We start from the raw sequence: 22,397 nt of genomic DNA, 5'->3' as shown, positions 1-22,397 counted from the left end.
TTTGCGCAGATACTGCGCATGCCACATGGATGTTCTATCAATAATCAGTTAGGCTTCAGCATTTGAGTCATGCAAATGTATAGTTTCTGCGGATTTATTTTTTGGATAGTGCAGCCTAATGTTTTATTTTTTAGTGTGTTGGATAGGATATAATTGTGGTGAGCTGGTATTGAGTTCAGTCTAACGTTACCTAGCTAGTCTTTCTCGCAGAATTCAAAGGAAGGGGAACGTGTCGACGGAGATACTCAAGTCCACACGATGAATAACAAACCTGGGAAAGGGCAAAGCAACACAACCAAGAGGACGATACAGTCGAACACTAATGGGGTTACTTCCAACTCCATCCGAATAAAAAAAGAACCAGGAGACTTTGAACGGAAGGAAATTGGTGACCATTCCAAACGTCCTTTGCTGGAGAAGCAAAAGCACGTCAAGCAACATCAAACTACGTCCAACCAAGCGACCCGGTATAGCAAGATATCGAGGAGTCCTGTGGTGATACTAACAAAATTGTCCAACGTAAGATGAGTTAGTAGTCTTTCCCCAACATGCGACTTTTAAGGATGGATAGAAATTTACAGAATGGTTACCTTGAGGAAAATCTAGTCCAGGGGAGGGTCATGTAATTTATGAAATTTCAAATTCTCAGTGTTTTAGAATTAGTTGCTTATTAGGCTATTTATCGACCTGCCTGATGCTGCCCCTCATCTCTGATTCTCAGCTGGGCACTCAATATCAAGTGAGCCTATTGGTTATTTAGTGTGATGCACAGAGCAAAGTTATATTTCTAAGATAGCTGCTGGGGTGGTGTAAATACAACTAGGCTGCATTATACACTGCAATGGATATTCCAACCCTGAGCCCTGGCCTGCTCTACTCTTGCTGATCTGCCTAACCAATGGCTGTGCTGTGTAGGCCTACGGTGGCAGTTCAGCAAGAGAGTCAAATGCTTCTTCTGCAAATACTTTTTGATTAGGCCTCGTCCAAAAGATGAACTATCTTGCTCACTGACTAGTCTATATCCTGTGTCCTGTTCAGTTTGAGAAGGAGAGTGGCGAAGATGAGGAGGACCGGAGGTCAACTTTGATAGCTTGCAGCTACTATATTGTTTTTAATTAAATCAATTATGTTTCTTGCCCATGGTGTATTTATCAGAGTTATTGACCTCCCAATAAACCAGATTTGAGTAACTTACATTGTGCTGAAACTAAAGCTGCAGCCGCAGCACAATCGATCGAAGATGGACAGCTCATAAACAAATTATGTAAGGTGTTGGTTTCATGAGCTGAAATAAAAGATCCCAGAAATGTTCCATATGCACAAAAAGCTAATTGTGCACACATTTGTTTACATCCCTGTTCGTGAGCATTTCTCCTTTGCCAAGATAATCCATCCACCTGACTGGTGTGGCATATCAAGAAGCTGATTAAACAGCATGATCATTATGCTGGGGACAATAAAAAGCCACTCTAAAATGTGCAGTTTTTGTCACAAAACACAATGCCACAATTGGCATGCTGACTACAGGACTATCCACCAGAGCTGTTGTCAGAGAATTGAATGTTAATTTCTCTACCATAAGCCACCTCCAATGTCATTTTAGAGAATTTGGCATGTGGTAACCACACCAACCCAGGACCTACACATCCGGGTCCTTCACCTGTTGGATCGTCTGAGGCCAGCCACCTTGACAGCTGATGAAACTGTGTGTTTGCACAACCAAAGAATTTCTGCACAAACGGTCAGAAACCGTCTCGGAGAAGCTCATCTGCTGCTCGTCGTCCTCACCAGGGTCTTGACCTGACTGCAGTTTGAAGTCATAACCAACTTCAGTGGGCAAATGCTAACCTTGGTTTGCTGATGTCAACGTTGTGAAAAGAGTGCCCAGTGGTGGTGGGGTTATGGTATGGGCAGGCATAAGCTACGGACAACAAACATAATTGTATTTTATCGATGGTAATTTGAATACACAGAGATACCGTGACGAGATCCTGAGGCCCATTGCCGTGCCATTCATACTCACCAGGCATGTCACCCATTGCTCTGGATTGACGTGTACGACAGCATGTTCCAGTTCCCGCCAATATCCAGCAACTTTACATAGCCATTGAAGAGGAGTGGGACAACATTACACAGGCCACATCCATAGACCAGGGCCTAATTTATTTTACTTGACCGATTTCCTTCTATGAACTGTAACTCGGTAAAATCCTTGAAATTGTTGCACGTTGCGTTTTATATTTTTGTTCAGTGAAGGTTGTTGGTTTATGCTTACTGTGGTTTCTTCATCTTTCTAATCTATAAGGTGGTGCTTAAGACTCTTCTGAGAGAAACTAAAGTGCGTTTGGTGAAGGAGGAGACAGATGCCATGAGGGATGAAGACAACAGTGAAGGTAGGACATGTACATACTCCAGTCTACACCCAATACTGTAGTAAAAATGGGTGATACATTACTGAAGATTTTAATTTGATATCAGCAGGGATTATTTCTTTATTCTGGAATTAGGAAAATTACATTTCTCTTTTTTATGCGTTCCCTCTCCCACCCCATAGGGAGTGAACATTATTTACAATAAGGGTTAGATGAAGAAAATCAGACAATCAGAAAATGGATGGCCTCCCTTCAGCAAAATATATTTAACTTAAACCCTCCCTGAAGACTGTAAAAAAACAAGTGACCCTCCCCTATACCCAAATAAGAATTAAAACACAAAGCGGGTACCAGAAAACATGCCTAGCATTTATCCTCACTTCTTGGACAGACTAGAGCCTTACATATGTAGTTTTATAAACTGTTATTCGACCTGTGTGCATTAGATGGCAATGCAGGAATTTTTATAGAATCTGTCACTGTGTTTTCAGATCAGAGAAAAAATTGCCTTTTTATAAACATTTCATGCAATTGTACATATTAGCAGAATCTTTTTTAATAACACAAATTACAGGATAATACAAATGGACGGAGAGCGAGGCCTGTGTTAATCTTATCATATTTCTCTAATGCCAAATCAGTGTGTCTTATTTGCAACGAAACTGTCCCCGTTTGCAAATAATTAAATCTGAGACATCATTAGGAATTTGAGCATGGTACTTTCAAAAGTTAGGACTACCTTTCCACCCCAGACAGAGTAGGCCTACCTTTCCACCCCAGACAGAGTAGGCCTACCTTTCCACCCCAGACAGTGTAGGCCTACCTTTCCACCCAAAACCGAGTAGGACTACCTTTCCACCCCAGACAGAGTAGGCCTACCTTTCCACCCCAGACAGAGAAGGCCTACCTTTCCACCCCAGACAGAGTAGGCCTACCTTTCCACCCCAGACAGAGTAGACCTACCTTTCCACCCCAGACAGAGTAGGCCTACCTTTCCACCCAAAACCGAGTAGGACTACCTTTCCACCCCAGACAGAGTAGGCCTACCTTTCCACCCAAAACCGAGTAGGACTACCTTTCCGCCCAAGACCGAGTAGACCTACCTCTCACCCCAGACAGAGTAGGCCTACCTTTCCACCCCAGACAGAGTAGACCTACCTTTCCACCCCAGACAGAGTAGGCCTACCTTTCCACCCAAAACCGAGTAGGACTACCTTTCCACCCCAGACAGAGTAGGCCTACCTTTCCACCCCAGACAGAGAAGGCCTACCTTTCCACCCCAGACAGAGTAGGCCTACCTTTCCACCCAAGACCGAGTAGACCTACCTTTCCGCCCAAGACAGAGTAGGCCTACCTTTCCACCCAAAACCGAGTAGGCCTACCTTTCCGCCCAAGACCGAGTAGGCCTACCTTTCCAACCCAGACAGAGTAGACCTACCTTTCCGCCCCAGACAGAGTAGACCTACCTTTCCACCCCAGACAGAGTAGACCTACCTTTCCGCCCAAGACAGAGTAGGCCTACCTTTCCACCCCAGACAGAGTAGACCTACCTTTCCACCCCAGACAGAGTAGACCTACCTTTCCGCCCAAGACAGAGTAGGCCTACCTTTCCACCCCAGACAGAGTAGACCTACCTTTCCACCCCAGACAGAGAAGGCCTTCCTTTCCACCCCAGACAGAGTAGACCTTCCTTTCCACCCCAGACAGAGAAGGCCTTCCTTTCCACCCCAGACAGAGAAGGCCTTCCTTTCCACCCCAGACAGAGTAGACCTACCTTTCCACCCCAGACAGAGTAGACCTACCTTTCCACCCCAGACAGAGTAGGCCTACCTTTCCACCCCAGACAGAGTAGGCCTTCCTTTCCACCCCAGACAGAGAAGGCCTACCTTTCCACCCCAGACAGAGAAGGCCTACCTTTCCACCCCAGACAGAGAAGGCCTACCTTTCCACCCCAGCAAAGTACATTTGTCTCATCTGCTATAGGAGGTTGTAGTTTAGCCTCTGAATGTCAAAGAAATGAAGCAATACATATCCCCATATGCATTGGAGTCACGTCTGTCCCGTGTATTTTACAGCTTGTTTCACAAAGCGTCTCGGACCAAAGCTCTGTTATACATCACTTTATTTAATCAGATCTGTTTTATTTTCTTAAATCTTAAGCTAACAATCTTCTCATAAAAGTTGTTCATAGTGCGTCGGACACATGCGTTTTGCCATTTTCTTTCAGACCTTCTCAATTCAAGTCTTGGTTTTAAAATAACAGCCCTTCACTGACAGAGGTATGCTATTTGAAGAGTGGATATTGGGTGTATGAATTGACCAATAAAATCTATGGATATAGCAGCCTATATAACCTAATTTAGTCTGTCAAACAGGTAGGCCTACCTAATTTAGTCTGTCAACAGGTAGACCTACCTAATTTAGTCTGTCAAACAGGTAGGCCTACCTAATTTAGTCTGTCAAACAGGTAGGCCTACCTAATTTAGTCTATCAAACAGGTAGGCCTACCTAATTTAGTCTGTCAAACAGGTAGGCCTACCTAATTTAGTCTGTCAACAGGTAGGCCGACCTAATTTAGTCTGTCAAACAGGTAGGCCTACCTAATTTAGTCTGTCAAACAGGTAGGCCTACCTAATTTAGTCTGTCAAACAGGTAGGCCTACCTAATTTAGTCTGTCAAACAGGTAGGCCTACCTAATTTAGTCTGTCAAACAGGTAGGCCGACCTAATTTAGTCTGTCAACAGGTAGGCCTACCTAATTTAGTCTGTCAAACAGGTAGGCCTACCTAATTTAGTCTGTCAAACAGGTAGGCCTACCTAATTTAGTCTGTCAAACAGGTAGGCCGACCTAATTTAGTCTGTCAAACAGGTAGGCCGACCTAATTTAGTCTGTCAAACAGGTAGGCCGACCTAATTTAGTCTGTCAACAGGTAGGCCTACCTAATTTAGTCTGTCAAACAGGTAGGCTCCAACACAAAGCCCTATTGTTGTTAGTAAAGTCTAATTAAAATGAAGACCTTGAAATTATGCCTACTCGAATTTTCCTACTTTCTGCACCATGAGCCATTTTCGATTGTGCTGCGGCTGCTTCTTCAAGTTTCAGCACCACAATGTAAGTTACTCGAATATGGCTTATTGTGAGGTCAACAACTCTGATAAATACATAACGGGCAAGAAACCTATTGTTTTTAATAAAAATCTATTATAGTAGTAGCAAGCTATCAAAGTTGATCTTTGGTCCTCCTCATCTTCACAAGCTGAACAGAACACAGGCTATTCTGAGTTCAAGACCTAATCACCTCTTTATCCCTTTCCCTCAGTCTCTTCTCCGCAGTTCTTCCCTTGTCCACACTGCACCATCTCCTTCACTGACTGTTACTTCCTGGAGAACCACATCAAGACCAAACACCAGAAGCAGTACCTGGCCATGTTGAAAAGCCACGTCTCAAAGAGTAAAACCGTGTACGCCCCCACACACAGCTGTCCCCAGTGCAGCTGCATGTTCCATACCCCACGACAGCTACACATCCACACCCGCCAGGCCCACCCCTCCGCCCTTCCCCAGAAACCTGCCCGTCCCCCCAGGGTTCCGGGGAAACTCCACCCCTGCCCGCAGTGTGCCCGTAGATTCCCGTACCTGGGAACCCTGCTGAAGCACTGCAAGAATTTGCACAAAATGGCTGTTTTTCGCACCGATGGTCATATCAGTTGCGCTGACTGTGGGAAGAGCTTTGAAAATTGCTGGGGACTAGGGCCACACCGGTGTCAAGAACCAGAGGGCACTAAACCTCAGGACACTAAGACTGTGGTCTGTCTGGAAGTGGGCTTCCATTGCTCAGAGTGTGGGAAGATCCTCAGTACTCCTACGAGCCTGGACACTCACATGCGCATCCACACTGGAGAGAAGCCGTACGAATGTAAGGAGTGCGGCAAGCGCTTCTCAGAGAACAGCGGTTACCGTTATCACTCGTTAATACACTCGGGGCTCAAGCCGTTCAAATGCCAGGACTGCGGGAAGACTTTCAAACGGAAGTCGCTCCTCTGGACTCACATGTCGGTTCACACTGGTGAGCGGAAGTTCTCCTGCACCCAATGCGATAAGCGGTATGCAAGCAGGGCCCATCTGAAGCTTCACCTGCGAACACACTCGGGGGAGAGACCTTTCAAATGCACCGTTTGTGGTAAAGACTTTGCTGACAAAGCTTATCTGAAAACACACCTGAAGATCCACAGCAACGAGAAGAACTACCACTGTGGGGTTTGTGGGCGGGCATTCTTGAGGCTGGGGTTGTTGAAGTTACACATGCGCTCACACACCGGGGAGAGGCCCTACCACTGCACAGTGTGCGACAAGAAGTTTTTCCGACTCTCACACCTGAAGAACCATCACCTGACTCACACGGGTGAGAAACCATACACCTGTACCGAGTGCAGTAAAAGCTTCACTCAGTCTGGGGATCTGTCCAAGCACAAGCTCCTACACACTGGGGAGAAGCCATTTGAATGCCCTGAATGCCCCAGCCGGTTTAACCGTTCTGGTTCTCTGTCCAGTCACATGAGGACCCACACTCACCGTGATATAAAGCCATACTCCTGCCAAGAATGTGGGAAGAGCTTTTATGAACAGAGTCACGTCAAAGTCCACATGAAGACCCACACAGGGGAGAGACCGTATCCCTGCCCCCACTGCCTTTTCAGCTTCACTCGGAAAGCACATCTCTCCAAACACCTGCCTAGATGTCGTAAATGATCATGGTTGGCATTTTGTATGACACCTTTTTTATTATGAAATTCATTGTATTCATAGGAATCACTTTTAGATGAATCCACCACAGTAAAACAATAACGTTATATAGTCATGCAATACATTGAAAACATTATTATACTGAGCAAAAATATAAACGCAACATGTACAGTGTTGGTCCCATGTTTCATGGGCTGAAATAAAAGATCCCAGAAATTTTCCATACGCACAAAAAGCTTATTGCTCACAAATTTGTTTACATCCCTGTTAGTGAGCATTTTTTCCTTTGCCAGGATAATCCATCCACCTGACAGGTGTGGCATATCAAGAAGCTGATTAAACCGCATGGTCATTACACAGGTGCGCCTTGTGCTGGGGACAAGAGGCCCTAAAAAATTTGCCATTTTGTCACGAAACACAATGCTAGAGATGTTTCTAGTTTTAAGGGAGCGTGCAATTGACTTGCTGACTGCAGGAATGTCGACCAGAGCTGTTGCCAGACAAATGCTATGTTAGTTTCTTTACCATAAGCAGCCTCAAGTCGTTTTAGAGAATTTGACAGTACATCCTACCAGCCTCTCAACCGTAGACCATGTGTATGGCATTGTGTGGGCAAGCGGTTTGCTGATGTCAATGTTGTGAACAAAATGCCCAGTGGTGGTGGGGTTACGGTATGGGTAGGCATAAGCTATGGACAACCAAGACAATTGCATTTTATCGATGGCAATTTGAATGCACAGAGATATTGAGATCCTGAGGCCCATTGTCGTGCCCTTCATCCGCCGCCATCACCTCATGTTTCAGCATGATATTGCACAGCCCCATGTCACAAGGACGTGTACACCATTCCTGGAAGCTGTAAATGTCCCAGTTCTTCCATGGCCTGAATACTCACCAGACATGTCACCCATTCAGCAAGTTTGGGATGCTCTGAATCAACGTGTATGACAGCATGTTTCAGTTCCCACCAATATCCAGCAACTTCGCAGAGCCAGTAAAGAGGAGTGGGACAACATTACACAGGCCACAATCAACAGCCTGATTAACTCTATGCGATGCAAATGGTGGTCACACTAGATACGGACGGGTTTTATGATCCGCACCCATACTTTTATGTTTAATTAAGGTATCTAGGACCAACAGATGTATATCTGTATTCGCAGTCATGTGAAGTACATAGATTAGAGCCTAATTGATTTATTTTAATTGACTGATTTCCTTTATATGAACTGTAGCTCAGTAAATCTTTTAAATTGTTGCATGTTGCGTTTAAATTTTTGTTCAGTATACTAGATCATAGTTACATTGTTTTGTTAATGAACACCCTTTTTAGTACTTTTTTTCATTTAATTTAAAATAATATTACTGTATGCTGAATCTCCTGGTAACAACTGATGGTGACAAAGCCTACGAAAGAGAAATACAAGTTATCAGTCAGCGAATTGATCAGTCTGTCATCTGAATGGTCTGAATTGTATGGCTCAAATCTTGATTGTGTACTCTAATACAAAATTATTCAGTCAGTTATCCTCAGAAAATGGCTACAACTGTTTCCATCTGAACTAGGGGAGGCATAGCAAATACATAGTGCATTCGGAAAGTATTCAGACCCCTTGACTTTTTCCTCATTTTGTTACGTTACAACCTTATTCTAAAATTGATTAAATCATTTCTCCCCTGAATCTACACACAATACCACAATGACAAAGCAAAAATATTTTATAATTTTTTTTGCAAAAAAAAAAGATTTACATACTGTAAGTATTCAGACCCTTTACTCAGCACTTTGTTGAAGCATCTTTGACAGTGATCACAGCCTCATGTCTTCTTGGGTATGACGCTACAAGCCTGGCACACCTGTATTTGGGGAGTTTCTTCTGTTCTTCTCTGCAGATCTTCTCAAGGTCTGTCAGGTTGGATGGGGAGTTATTTTCAGGTCTCTCCAGAGACCGGTTCACATCCAAGCTTTGGCTGGGACACTCAATGACATTCAGAGACTTGTCCCGAAGCCACTCCTGCGTTGTCTTGGCTGTGTGCTTAGGGTCGTTGTTCTATTGGAAGGTGAACCTTTACCCCTGTTCTGAGGTCCTGAGCACTTTGGAGCAGGTTTTCATCAAGGATCTCTTTGTACATTGCTCTGTTCATCTTTCCTGACTAGTCTCCCAGTATCTGCCGCTGAAAAACATCCCCAGAGCATGATGCTGCCACCACCATGCTTCACCGTAGGGATGGTGCCAGGTTTCCTCCAGACGTGACGCTTGGCATTCAGGCCTGAGAGTTCAATCTTGGTTTCATCAGACCAAATAATCTTGTTTCTTAAGTCCTTAAGGTGCCTTTTGGCAAACTCCAGGTGGGCTGTCATGTGCCTTTTACTGAGGAGTGGCATCTGTCTGGCCACTTTACCATAAAGCCCTGATTGGTAGAGTGCTGCAGAGATGGTTGTCCTTCTGGAAGGCTCTTCCATCGCCACAGAGGAACTGGAGCTTTGTCAGAGGGACCATTGGGTTCTTGGCCGCCTCCCTGACCAAGGCCCTTCTCCCACTATTGCTCAGTTTGGCCGGACAGCCAGCTCTAGGAAGAGTCTTGTTGTTTCCAAACTTCTTCCATTTAAGAATGATGGAGTCCACTGTGTTCTTGGGGACCTTCAATGCTACAGACATTTTTTTGGTACCCTTCCCCAGATCTGTGCCTCGACACAATCCTGTCTCGGAGCTCTACGGACAATTCCTTCGACCTCATGGCTTGGTTTTTGCTCTGACATGCACTGTCAATTGTGGGACCTTGTATAGACAGGCGTGTGCCTTTACAAATTATGTCAAATCAATTGAATTTACCACAGGTGGACTCCAATCAAGTTGTAGAAACATCTCAAGGATGATCAATGGAAACAGGATGCACCTGAGCTCAATTTCAAGTCTCATAGCAAAGGGTCTGAATGCTTGTGTAAATAAGGTATTTCTGTTTTTAATTTGTAAAAACCTGTTTTGCTTTGTCATTATGTGTAGATTGATGAGGAGAAAAATGTAATTATTGTATTATTTAAAATACATACAATGTAACCAAATGTGAAAAGGGGGGAGGGGTCTGAATACTTCCGAATGCATTGCAGAGCCTGTATGTCCCATTTCCTTTTGCCCTGTGAACCAGATGTGTGAAAAAAGGTCAGGCCCTCAGCACGACTCCTCTTTTAAGACTGCAGAACACACCATCTCACATAGGCATCATTACTATGACCTTTAGAACACAGAATGAGAGAGGCCAGGAATACTGGGAGAAATGGGATTCATCATTGGAAATTGACTGATTGAAAGATGATGTAATTGTAACTTGTGCATTGTACCTGCCTGTTTTGTGTTTGTTTTCAATAAAAACAAATAAAAGGATTAATCATTATGCTTACATTATAGGCTATTTGCCAACAAACTCTGGCAATTTCATAAAATAGAATATTCCTTTATGTGCAGCATTGTACAAAATCATAATTTATTTCCTCTGTAATGTATGGGTAAATGATCTCCACACCATAGCATTTGCATATATAACACATACAGGTATCGACAGAGGCGAGATACTGATGCCACATGGGTAGCGTTGGCCCATCTCTGGTGACCTTCCGTGTCCTCCTCCACAGCTTCTAGACATCTCTGGGTCTGCAGGTGGACAATCTGGCCACTCAGCTGAAGAAAAATCTAAATAATGAATTGCGTCTGTATCATCATGTCAAGTAACCACACAAACACCTACAGTACCTTCAGGAAGTATTCAGACCACAGGAGGTTGGTGGCACCTTCATTGGGGAGGACGGGCTCTTGTTAATGGCTGGAGTGGAATGGTATCAAACACATTGCTTCCATGTTTTAGATACCATTTCATGAGCTCTGTTCCAGCCATTATGACCTGTCCTCCCCTCAGCAGCCTCCACTGATTCACACCCCTTGACCTTTTCCAAATGTTATTGTGTTACAGCCTGAATTTTAAATGGATTACATGGAGATTGTGTGTCACTGGCTTACACACAATACCCCGTAATGTCAAAGTGGAATTATTTTTGCGGGAAATCTTTACAAATAAATAAAAAGCTGAAATGTCTTGAGTCCATAAGTATTCAACCCCTTTGTTGGGGGCAGCAGGTAGCCTAGTGGTTAGAGCGTTGTGTTTTTTAAACCATTCCACTCCAGTAACCGAAAGGTTGCTGGATTGAATCCCCGAGCTGACAAGGTAAAAATCTGTCATTCTGCCCCTGAACAAGGCAGTTAGCCCAGGTAAGTCGTCATTGTTCCCGGGTAAGTCGTCATTGTTCCCGGGTAAGCCGTCATTGTTCCCGGGTAAGCCGTCATTGTTCCCGGGTATGCCGTCATTGTTCCCGGGTAGGCCGTCATTGTTCCCGGGTAAGCCGTCATTGTTCCCGGGTAGGCCGTCATTGTTCCCGGGTAGGCCGTCATTGTTCCCGGGTAGGCCGTCATTGTTCCCGGGTAAGCCGTCATTGTTCCCGGGTAGGCCGTCATTGTTCCCGGGTAGGCCGTCATTGTTCCCGGGTAAGCCGTCATTGTTCCCGGGTAGGCCGTCATTGTTCCCGGGTAGGCCGTCATTGTTCCCGGGTAAGCCGTCATTGTTCCCGGGTAAGCCGTCATTGTTCCCGGGTAGGCCGTCATTGTTCCCGGGTAAGTCGTCATTGTTCCCGGGTAAGTCGTCATTGTTCCGGGTAAGCCGTCATTGTTCCCGGGTAGGCCGTCATTGTTCCCGGGTATGCCGTCATTGTTCCCGGGTAAGCCGTCATTGTTCCCGGGTAGGCCGTCATTGTTCCCGGGTAAGCCGTCATTGTTCCCGGGTAGGCCGTCATTGTTCCCGGGTAGGCCGTCATTGTTCCCGGGTAAGCCGTCATTGTTCCCGGGTAGGCCGTCATTGTTCCGGGTAGGCCGTCATTGTTCCCGGGTAGGCCGTCATTGTTCCCGGGTAAGCCGTCATTGTTCCCGGGTATGCCGTCATTGTTCCCGGGTAGGCCGTCATTGTTCCCGGGTAAGCCGTCATTGTTCCCGGGTAGGCCGTCATTGTTCCCGGGTAGGCCGTCATTGTTCCCGGGTAAGCCGTCATTGTTCCCGGGTAGGCCGTCATTGTTCCCGGGTAGGCCGTCATTGTTCCCGGGTAAGCCGTCATTGTTCCCGGGTAGGCCGTCATTGTTCCCGGGTAGGCCGTCATTGTTCCCGGGTAGGCCGTCATTGTTCCCGGGTAAGCCGTCATTGTTCCCGGGTATGCCGTCATTGTTCCCGGGTAGGCCGTCATTGTTCCCGGGTAAGCCGTCATTGTTCCCGGGTAGGCCGTCATTGTTCCCGGGTAGGCCGTCATTGTTTCCGGGTAGGCCGTCATTGTTCCCGGGTAGGCCGTCATTGTTCCCGGGTAAGCCGTCATTGTTCCCGGGTAGGCCGTCATTGTTCCCGGGTAGGCCGTCATTGTTCCCGGGTAAGCCGTCATTGTTCCCGGGTAAGCCGTCATTGTTCCCGGGTAGGCCGTCATTGTTCCCGGGTAAGTCGTCATTGTTCCCGGGTAAGTCGTCATTGTTCCCGGGTAAGCCGTCATTGTTCCCGGGTAGGCCGTCATTGTTCCCGGGTATGCCGTCATTGTTCCCGGGTAGGCCGTCATTGTTCCCGGGTAGGCCGTCATTGTTCCCGGGTAAGCCGTCATTGTTCCCGGGTAGGCCGTCATTGTTCCCGGGTAGGCCGTCATTGTTCCCGGGTAAGCCGTCATTGTTCCCGGGTAGGCCGTCATTGTTCCCGGGTAGGCCGTCATTGTTCCCGGGTAGGCCGTCATTGTTCCCGGGTAAGCCGTCATTGTTCCCGGGTAGGCCGTCATTGTTCCCGGGTAGGCCGTCATTGTTCCCGGGTAGGCCGTCATTGTTCCCGGGTAGGCCGTCATTGTTCCCGGGTAGGCCGTCATTGTTCCCGGGTAGGCCGTCATTGTTCCCGGGTAGGCCGTCATTGTTCCCGGGTAGGCCGTCATTGTAAATAAGAATTTGTTCTTAACTGACTTGCCTAGTTAAATAAAGGTTAAATAAGAAATGACATAATACCTTTCATGGACTCACTGTGTGAAATAATAATGTTCACCATGATTGTTTTATGACTCCCTCATCTCTGTACCCCACACATACAGTTATCTGTAAGAGCCCTCAGAGGAGCATTTCAAACACAGAGTCAACTACAAAGACCAGGGAGGTTTTCCAATGTCTCGCAAAGCAGGGCAACTATTAGATACAAGTAGATTTAAAAAATAATAATAATAAACGACGACATTGAATATCTCTTTGAGCATAGTGTATCAGCTGCCGGAGATCAAGGAAACCGTCAGAGATTTCACCATGAAGCCAAAGCACTTTAAAATGGTTACAGGGTTTAATGGCTGTGATAGGAGAAAACTGAGGATGAATCAACAACATTGTAGTTACTCCACAATACTAACCTAATTGACGGAGTGAGAAGGAAGCCTGTACATAGTAGAAATATTCCAAAACATGCATCCTGTTTGCAATAAGGCACTGGAGTTAAACTGCAGAACATTTTGGGCAAAGAAATTAACTTTATGTCCTGAATACAAAGCTTTATGTTTGATGCAAATACAACCGATCACTGAGTACCACGACATATATTTTGCCAAACATGGTGCTGGCTGCATTAGGTTATGGATATGCTGGTCATCGGCAAGGACGAGGGTGATTTTTAGGATAAAAAAATGGAATAGATCTAAGCACAGGCAAAATCCTAGAGGAAAACCTTGTTCAGTCTGCTTTCCATTAGTCACTGGCGATAAATTCCCCTTTCAGCAAGACAATAACCTAAAACACAAGGCCAAATATACACTGGAGTTGCTTACTAAGACGACATTCAATGTTCCTGAGTGAACTAGTTACAATTGTGACTTAAATCAGCTTGAAAATCTATGAAGACCTGAAAATGTCTGTCGAGCAATGATCAACAACCAATTTGACAGAGCAAATAAAAAGAATAATGGTAAAATATTGAACAATCCAGGTGTGGAAAGACTCACAGCTGTAATTGCTGCCAAAGGTGATTTTAACATGTATTGACTCAGCGGTGTGAATACTTATTCTAATAACATGTTTTCACTTTGTAATTATGGAGTATTGTGCGTAGATGGGTAAAAAATAAATAATTGAAGGGGTATGAATAACGTCTGAAGGCACTGTAAATAAGTAACATTTCATACAAATATAAATTATTTATTTTGTTGAAGTTTGCAGTTGTGGGCGTTGATGTCACTTCATGACCTTTGCCCTTTCACTGACCTTGATGACCCTCTACTGTGGTTTGCTGTGGGGTGGCTGATGGGCGGGACATGGTGTTAGTACCACCTTCTCCCCCTGAGCGTCAAAACACAGCTGCCTTTTCTGGCACCCAAAGCACCTCGACCATGGAGTTTAGCTCACAGTGGTGGAGAGAGAACAGACGGAAATACAACTCTATAGTCTTTATCACTACATCAGCATCGTCATGACGTTTTGATTTAGGAATTTACCATCTGCTCTCACAGTCTCAAATATCATAATCATCCTAGTCACCACCATTATCAGGATCATTAGATCATTGTCATCATCACCACTCAACACCATCATAATCATTATCATCAACATCATCATAATTATCATCATCACCACCATTACCAGGATCATTATCATAATTATCATCACCACCACCATTATCAGGATCATTATCATCAACATCATCGCCATCATGATTATCATTACCACTCATCATCGTCCTCATCATCATGGTTACCTGGTACCCGTTGCTGTTGCAGAGTGCTATGGCCTCCATCCTCCAGGGTCATCTGCACAATAGCCAGTGCCAACATTGTACAGCTTAAAAAAATACAGGCATAATATGTTACAGGATACATGTTCAACGTTTTCCCCATAGGGGAAAAAATATATATATATATAAAATATATATTATATATAAAAATATATATATAATATGTTTATCTGGGGGGATCATAGCAACCAAAAATCAGTTCAGCCATTCTGCTGCTGATTTCTGACGAGCTGGATATAGTTATCTGCAAGTAACCATTTCATAACCAGAATCATTTAATAAAAGATAATGGAAGAGGAGCAGGGGGATGGAGACAGTAAGGAAATAAAGTGGCTAAAGAGTGAGATAGAGAGGGGGAAAGAGAGAGATGTGTGAGAAAGAAAGAGGGAGCGGGAGAGAGAGAGAGGTGGGAGAAAGAAAGAGAGGGGGAAAAAGAGAGGGGGGAGAAAGAAAGGGAAGGAGAAAGAGAGGGAGAGAGAGGTGGAGTAGTGCCAGGCAGCAGGATAAGGACTCTGTTTAATCAACTAGTCTTAATGGCTGCTACCCTGCTGGACACAGCTCAGCCCGGTTGCACACCAGCTACGTACTGTAGGTCAGGAGGCAATTCAGGACTGGATATAATACACGGAGACATAAGGGAGAGAGATGTTTGTGTGCATGCGGTCCTGATGTGTGGATACCTGTCCTGTGCCACTCCAGTAGTGACTCCAGCCAGCCACTGCTGCATCTGCAGTGTGAGGCCATGAAGACCAGTGCCTCCCCCACAGCTCTGGCAGAGTGTGACGACCTGCCACGCCCAGACGCCGCGTCCTGCGGACCAGACGTACTCCTTCCAGCCACGACACATACTCACTCTGCACATTCAGATAGGAGAGGCAGAGTCAGGGTCAGGTGACCTAGAGGTAAGGGATGTAGGGTCAGGTGACCTAGAGATAAGGGATGTAGGGTCAGGTTCAGGTGACCTAGAGATAAGGGATGTAGGGTCCGGTTCAGGTGACCTAGAGAGAAGGGATGTAAGGTCAGGTTCAGGTGACCTAGAGGTTAGGGATGTAGGGTCAGGTGACCTAGAGATAAGGGATGTAGGGTCAGGTTCAGGTGACCTAGAGATAAGGGATGTAGGGTCAGGTTCAGGTGACCTAGAGATAAGGGATGTAGGGTCCGGTTCAGGTGACCTAGAGAGAAGGGATGTAGGGTCAGGTGACCTAGAGATAAGGGATGTAGGGTCAGGTTCAGGTGACCTAGAGTTAAGGGATGTAGGGTCAGGTTCAGGTGACCTAGAGATAAGGGATGTAGGGTCCGGTTCAGGTGACCTAGAGAGAAGGGATGTAGGGTCAGGTGACCTAGAGATAAGGGATGTAGGGTCAGGTTCAGGTGACCTAGAGGTTAGGGATGTAGGGTCAGGTTCAGGTGACCTAGAGAGAAGGGATGTAGGGTCAGGTTCAGGTGACCTAGAGGTTAGGGATGTAGGGTCAGGTTCAGGTGACCTAGAGTTAAGGGATGTAGGGTCAGGTTCAGGTGACCTAGAGATAAGGGATGTAAGGTCAGGTTCAGGTGACCTAGAGAGAAGGGATGTAAGGTCAGGTTCAGGTGACCTAGAGGTTAGGGATGTAGGGTCAGGTGACCTAGAGATAAGGGATGTAGGGTCAGGTTCAGGTGACCTAGAGATAAGGGATGTAGGGTCAGGTTCAGGTGACCTAGAGATAAGGGATGTAGGGTCAGGTGACCTAGAGATAAGGGATGTAGGGTCAGGTGACCTAGAGATAAGGGATGTAGGGTCAGGTTCAGGTGACCTAGAGTTAAGGGATGTAGGGTCAGGTTCAGGTGACCTAGAGATAAGGGATGTAGGGTCCGGTTCAGGTGACCTAGAGAGAAGGGATGTAGGGTCAGGTTCAGGTGACCTAGAGTTAAGGGATGTAGGGTCAGGTTCAGGTGACCTAGAGATAAGGGATGTAGGGTCAGGTGACCTAGAGGTAAGGGATGTAGGGTCAGGTTCAGGTGACCTAGAGGTCAGGGATGTAGGGTCAGGTTCAGGTGACCTAGAGATAAGGGATGTAGGTTCAGGTTCAGGTGACCTAGAGTTAAGGGATGTAGGGTCAGGTTCAGGTGACCTAGATATAAGGGATGTAGGTTCAGGTGACCTAGAGGTAAGGGATGTAGGGTCAGGTGACCTAGAGATAAGAGATGTAGGGTCAGGTGACCTAGAGATAAGGGATGTAGGGTCAGGTGACCTAGAGATAAGGGATGTAGGGTCAGGTGACCTAGAGATAAGGGATGTAGGGTCAGGTGACCAAGAGATAAGGGATGTAGGGTCAGGTGACCTAGAGATAAGGGATGTAGGGTCAGGTGACCTAGAGATAAGGGATGTAGGGTCAGGTGACCTAGAGATAAGGGATGTAGGGTCAGGTTCAGGTGACCTAGAGGTCAGGGATGTAGGGTCAGGTGACCAAGAGATGTAGGGTCAGGTGACCTAGAGATAAGGGATGTAGGGTCAGGTGACCTAGAGATAAGGGATGTAGGGTCAGGTGACCTAGAGATAAGGGATGTAGGGTCAGGTGACCAAGAAATAAGGGATGTAGGTTCAGGTGAACTAGAGATAAGGGATGTAGGGTCAGGTTCAGGTGACATAGAGTTAAGGGATGTAGGGTCAGGTTCAGGTGACCTAGAGAGAAGGGATGTAGGGTCAGGTGACCTAGAGATAAGGGATGTAGGGTCAGGTGACCTAGAGATAAGGGATGTAGGGTCAGGTGACCTAGAGATAAGGGATGTAGGGTCAGGTTTAGGTGACCTAGAGATAACGGATGTAGGGTCAGGTTCAGGTGACCTAGAGATAAGGGATGTAGGGTCAGGTGACCTAGAGATAAGGGATGTAGGGTCAGGTTCAGGTGACCTAGAGATAAGGGATGTAGGGTCAAGTGACCAAGAGATAGGGGATGTAGGTTCAGGTGAACTAGAGATAAGGGATGTAGGGTCAGGTTCAGGTGACCTAGAGTTAAGGGATGTAGGGTCAGGTTCAGGTGACCTAGAGATAACGGATGTAGGGTCAGGTTCAGGTGACCTAGAGATAAGGGATGTAGGGTCAGGTGACCTAGAGGTAAGGGATGTAGGGTCAGGTTCAGGTGACCTAGAGGTAAGGGATGTAGGGTCAGGTGACCTAGAGATAAGGGTTGTAGGGTCAGGTGACCTAGAGATAAGGGATGTAGGGTCAGGTGGCCTAGAGATAAGGGATGTAGGGTCAAGTTCAGGTGACCTAGAGATAAGGGATGTAGGGTCAGGTTCAGGTGACCTAGAGTTAAGGGATGTAGGGTCAGGTGACCTAGAGTTAAGGGATGTAGGTTCAGGTGACCTAGAGTTAAGGGATGTAGGTTCAGGTGACCAAGAGGTAAGGAATGTAGGGTCAGGTTCAGGTGACCTAGAGATAAGAGATGTAGGGTCAGGTTCGGGTGACCTGGAGATAAAGGGCGTAGGGTCAGGTGACCTAGAGATAAGGGATGTAGGGTCAGGGTCAGACAAATGCCCAATTCCAAATGAACCCTTAGGATGGATGGGCACAGTTGTAACATGGGCATAGCACCACTCAGATTGACTACTTGGGGGCTAGGGGTCTATTCAGCTAACGAAAATAGTTTAAAAGGGTGAGAAGAGAGTGAACAAGTTTAGTTTGATATGCAGTTATGTTGTAGTGGTACTTTAGCCTATTGAGATACACTTCCTGTCTTGTGTTTGAGTACTGTGTCTTCTTCATGAACCATGCTGACTAAAAGTCGTCCACGAGAAGGACCTTGAGCAGGTGCTGCTTTGGCGCAGTTTGGGCATGCTGTGCACAGTGCGCAGAAGCGCGGACCAAGCCTCAACATGGAAACAGATCCACAACCGGCTGTGATTGGGCGTCCCATAGGGCAGCGCACAATTTGCCCAGCGTCGTCCGGGTTTGGCCGGTGTAGGCCGTCATTGTAAATAATAATTTGATCTTAACGGACTTGCCTAGTTAAATAAAGGTTAAACGAATAAAAAAAAGCTATTTTACCGTGGTCCACTCCTTCGGCACATGCAGGACACTTACGCAGGATGACGTGCCTCGGACAGTCTTCTGTGCAGTGACATCCTTTCGCTCTCCACCACCTCGTTAAAGCCGTACTTCTGCAAAGCAGACTTCTTCATGTCCTTCTCCAGCCCCTCCAGCTTCAGCCGCACCGGTCTCCCCATATCTTCGCACGTCGGTAGCACCGGGACTGCGCTCAGTATAACCACCCGGTAACCACCCATCCTCTGTGGAAGAGCTGGGTTCCTCACCTGGGTTGAGGGCGTGTAGAGAAGCTGGCCTCCTGCAGCAAGTTAAGCGACTGGAGACCGGTTTGGCCCGGTCCCAGGAGTTCACGATCACCGGAGAGACGCTGGACGGGACGGCGGGTCAAGCTGGGCGGTGTCTGGGTTTGATCCCGAAAGACCAGCAGTCAGACAGAGCATCATCTGTCGGCAGGCTCAGGGTCTGCTCCAACGCCTCATAGGGAGAGAGATGAGGCGGAAGGGTTCACATAGATAAATCAGCGCTGAATCGTATTCCCTACATCCTTTACAGATGCTGTGCCTTTTGGCTACAATTTAATCATGAAGCTTCAGGCTTGCAACATATAGTCCGGAATTAAATGTCCCAAAGGTGTTACGCACAGATGTTGTTGATCTAGATGTTTTTTCATCCATGCATGGTAATTCCACCACGAGCCTACATTTTTCCCAAAACTTCAGTTCTATGCACTTCGCCTCAGCTTGGACAAGTGCATCCAAAGCGCCGCTGGTTTGCAGTTCTATGCACTTCGCCTCAGCTTGGACAAGTGCATCCAAAGTGCCGCTGGTTTGCAGTTCTATGCCCCTTGTTCGTGATGCTCATTGCTGTGGGAATGAGAGAGGTGCGTAAAATATTCCCTTCCACTGCGCTCCCGTGGTCCTAACGCAAGATTTAACCCATGCAAGAATAACGGATTTGAAGCGCACACCTGTTTAAACACTGTTGCTCTCTGTCACCATAATGACTTAATGGGAATAACAGTTTAGGAAAGACCAAGGTCAAATTCGTTTTATACTGGATATTCGATAGATGTTCGTTTTTCTCTCATCAATAGCTTTTGAACCAAGCATGCCATGACAATGAAGATGGTATATTCTGAATCAGGGTGGATGGAGAACAAGCCACATACTTTTTTTGTAATAAGATTTCGGCTTTCAGTCTTTAATAGCTCTTACACAAGTGTTCCATGAATATGAACATGATGTTTTCGGGAATCAGGTGATGATGGACAACAATCCACGGCTTTTACAAAAAGTATTATATATCTTTTTTTGCTTTCAATCTTCAAAAGCTCTTCCACGAAGTGTGCCAAGACTATAGAAGTTATATATTCTCAAATGGGAGGATAGACAAAAATCTAAGGCTTTACTTTTTTACAAATTTCGATTTTTGTCCATCCTCCCCCAATTCAGAACATATAATTGCCATCGCCGTGGCACACTTTGTGTAAGAGCTTTTGAAGACTGAAAGCAAAAATCAAATAAAAAAAATAATACAAAATAAAAACAGTGGATTTTAGTCCATCCTCCCTGATTCAGAATATATCACTTTCATTATCATTGCACGCTTTGTGTAAGAACTATTAAAGATATCCCCCCAAAAAGCTGTGGATTTTTGTCCATCCTCCGCTGATTCAGAATAATGATTTATATGGTCATGGTACGCATTGTCTAAGAGCTATGGAAGACTGAAGGCAAAACAAATCAAATAAATACGACATTTAAAAAAAAATCTAAGCCCGATTCAGAATATATCGTTTTCATAGTTTTCATAGCTCCCGCTCTCCCTCTCTGGTGCCAGGCTGCCCTTCATTACACACTCCTGTCACAATCATTATGCACATCAACACTCATTGGACCCACCTGGAATCCTTCCCTTTGTTGATTGCCCCGTCTATAACTGTCTGCTCCCGCGTTTGTTCCCTGTATCTGCATTAATGTTGTTATGTGTTCTTGTCCAATCTCCGTCCTGTCCTGTTCCCTTCCATGTCTGTTGATAATTAAATGTTCACTCCCTGTACCTGCTTCTCGTTTCTACCAGCTTCGATCCCTACAGAATGCAGACACCACTAAAAGAAGCATCAGGGAGTTTTGGTTGGTGACGTCGGGTCCGGGGGCTGTCGCCGGAACTGGGGGTGCATCGCCGGAACTGGGGGTGCATCAGCTAGCTCCTTGGGCTACCATGCCTTAGCTGGCTAGAAAGATCGTCTTACCTCAGTGGGCTCTGCAGGTGCCCACACCACGTCATGCTTCAGCCGGCCCATCAGGCTCCCACGCCTCATCCGGATCGTCGGACTCCCACGCCTCAGCCAGATCGTCAGACTCCCACGCCTCAGCCAGATCGTCAGACTCCCACGCCTCAGCCAGATCGTCAGACTCCCACGCCTCAGCCGGTTCGTCGGGCTTCTATGCCCCCAGCCGGCTTGTCCAGTACCCATGCCTCTGCCGGCCCATCAGGCTCGCCCAGATGGGATGCCGGATGGCGCCCCTAGAGGGGGGGGTACTGTCACACCTGCTCCCGCTCTCCCTCTCTGGCGCTCGAGGACGCCAGGCTGCCCTTCATTACGCACACCTGTTACCATCATTACGAGCAGCAGTGCTCATTGGACTCACCTGGACTCCTTTACTTTGTTGATTGCCCAATCTATAATGATCTGCTCCCCTGTTTGTTCCCTGTGTCTGGATGAATGTCGTTATGTGTTCGTATCCAGATGCTGCCCTGTCCTGTTCCTGATCCATGTATGTTGTTCACTCCCTGTACCTGCTTCTCGTTTCTACCAGCGTCGATCCCTACACATAATCATGGCACACTTTGTCTAAGAGCTATTGAATATTGAAAGCAAAAAATGCAATAATAAACTAAAAAACTAAAGCTGTGGATTTTTGTCCATCCTCCCCTGACTCAGAATAGTCAAGGCATGCTCGGTTCAAGGGCTTTTGATGAGAGAAAACCGAATTTCCACCATATATCCAATGTAAAACTAATTTGACCTAATTTTAGGGAACCAATATCGACAGCCTTAGGCAGGCTACTATAAAAACAGAAAAGAAAATATAGGCAAATAACTAAAATACATTAGGTCATCCAAATCCATTTGTCATGAGTAACTGTTTTAGCCATCATTAGGGCCTATATCTGTTGTCAAACTGAAAGAAGGGGCAATATAAACAGAGAACAGACCTGCTCATCAACATAATTTATTTGTGTGGCTCAGTTGGTAGTGCATGGCACTTGCAACACCAGGGTTGTGGGTTTGATTCCCATGGGGGACCAGTATGGGGGGGAAAAGTATGAAAATATATGCACTCACTAGTATAAATCCAGAGCATCTGCTAAATTACTACAATATTGTTTTTTTTATGGTGTGTGAGCGTACTTCCCTCCTCGCAGTGACCT

General features: G+C 46.2%; 1 protein-coding gene across 1 annotated transcript; it reads left to right on the top strand.

The window, feature by feature from the left end:
• Nucleotides 1-14: 14 nt before the first annotated feature.
• Nucleotides 15-10,916, top strand: LOC135549616 (gastrula zinc finger protein XlCGF57.1-like). Its single transcript, XM_064979739.1, has 3 exons — nucleotides 15-519; nucleotides 2,306-2,393; nucleotides 5,692-10,916. Exons 1-3 carry the CDS (start codon nucleotides 259-261, stop codon nucleotides 7,119-7,121), a joined length of 1,779 nt encoding a protein of 592 aa, XP_064835811.1. The 5' UTR covers nucleotides 15-258; the 3' UTR covers nucleotides 7,122-10,916.
• The last annotated feature ends 11,481 nt before the right edge of the window (nucleotides 10,917-22,397 follow it).

Source organism: Oncorhynchus masou, chromosome 12 (assembly GCF_036934945.1).
Source record: "Oncorhynchus masou masou isolate Uvic2021 chromosome 12, UVic_Omas_1.1, whole genome shotgun sequence".
In the NCBI taxonomy this organism is placed as follows: Eukaryota; Metazoa; Chordata; class Actinopteri; order Salmoniformes; family Salmonidae; genus Oncorhynchus; species Oncorhynchus masou.
The sequence above is the reverse complement of the archived record's forward strand: the minus strand, read 5'-3'. Positions and strand labels throughout refer to the sequence as shown.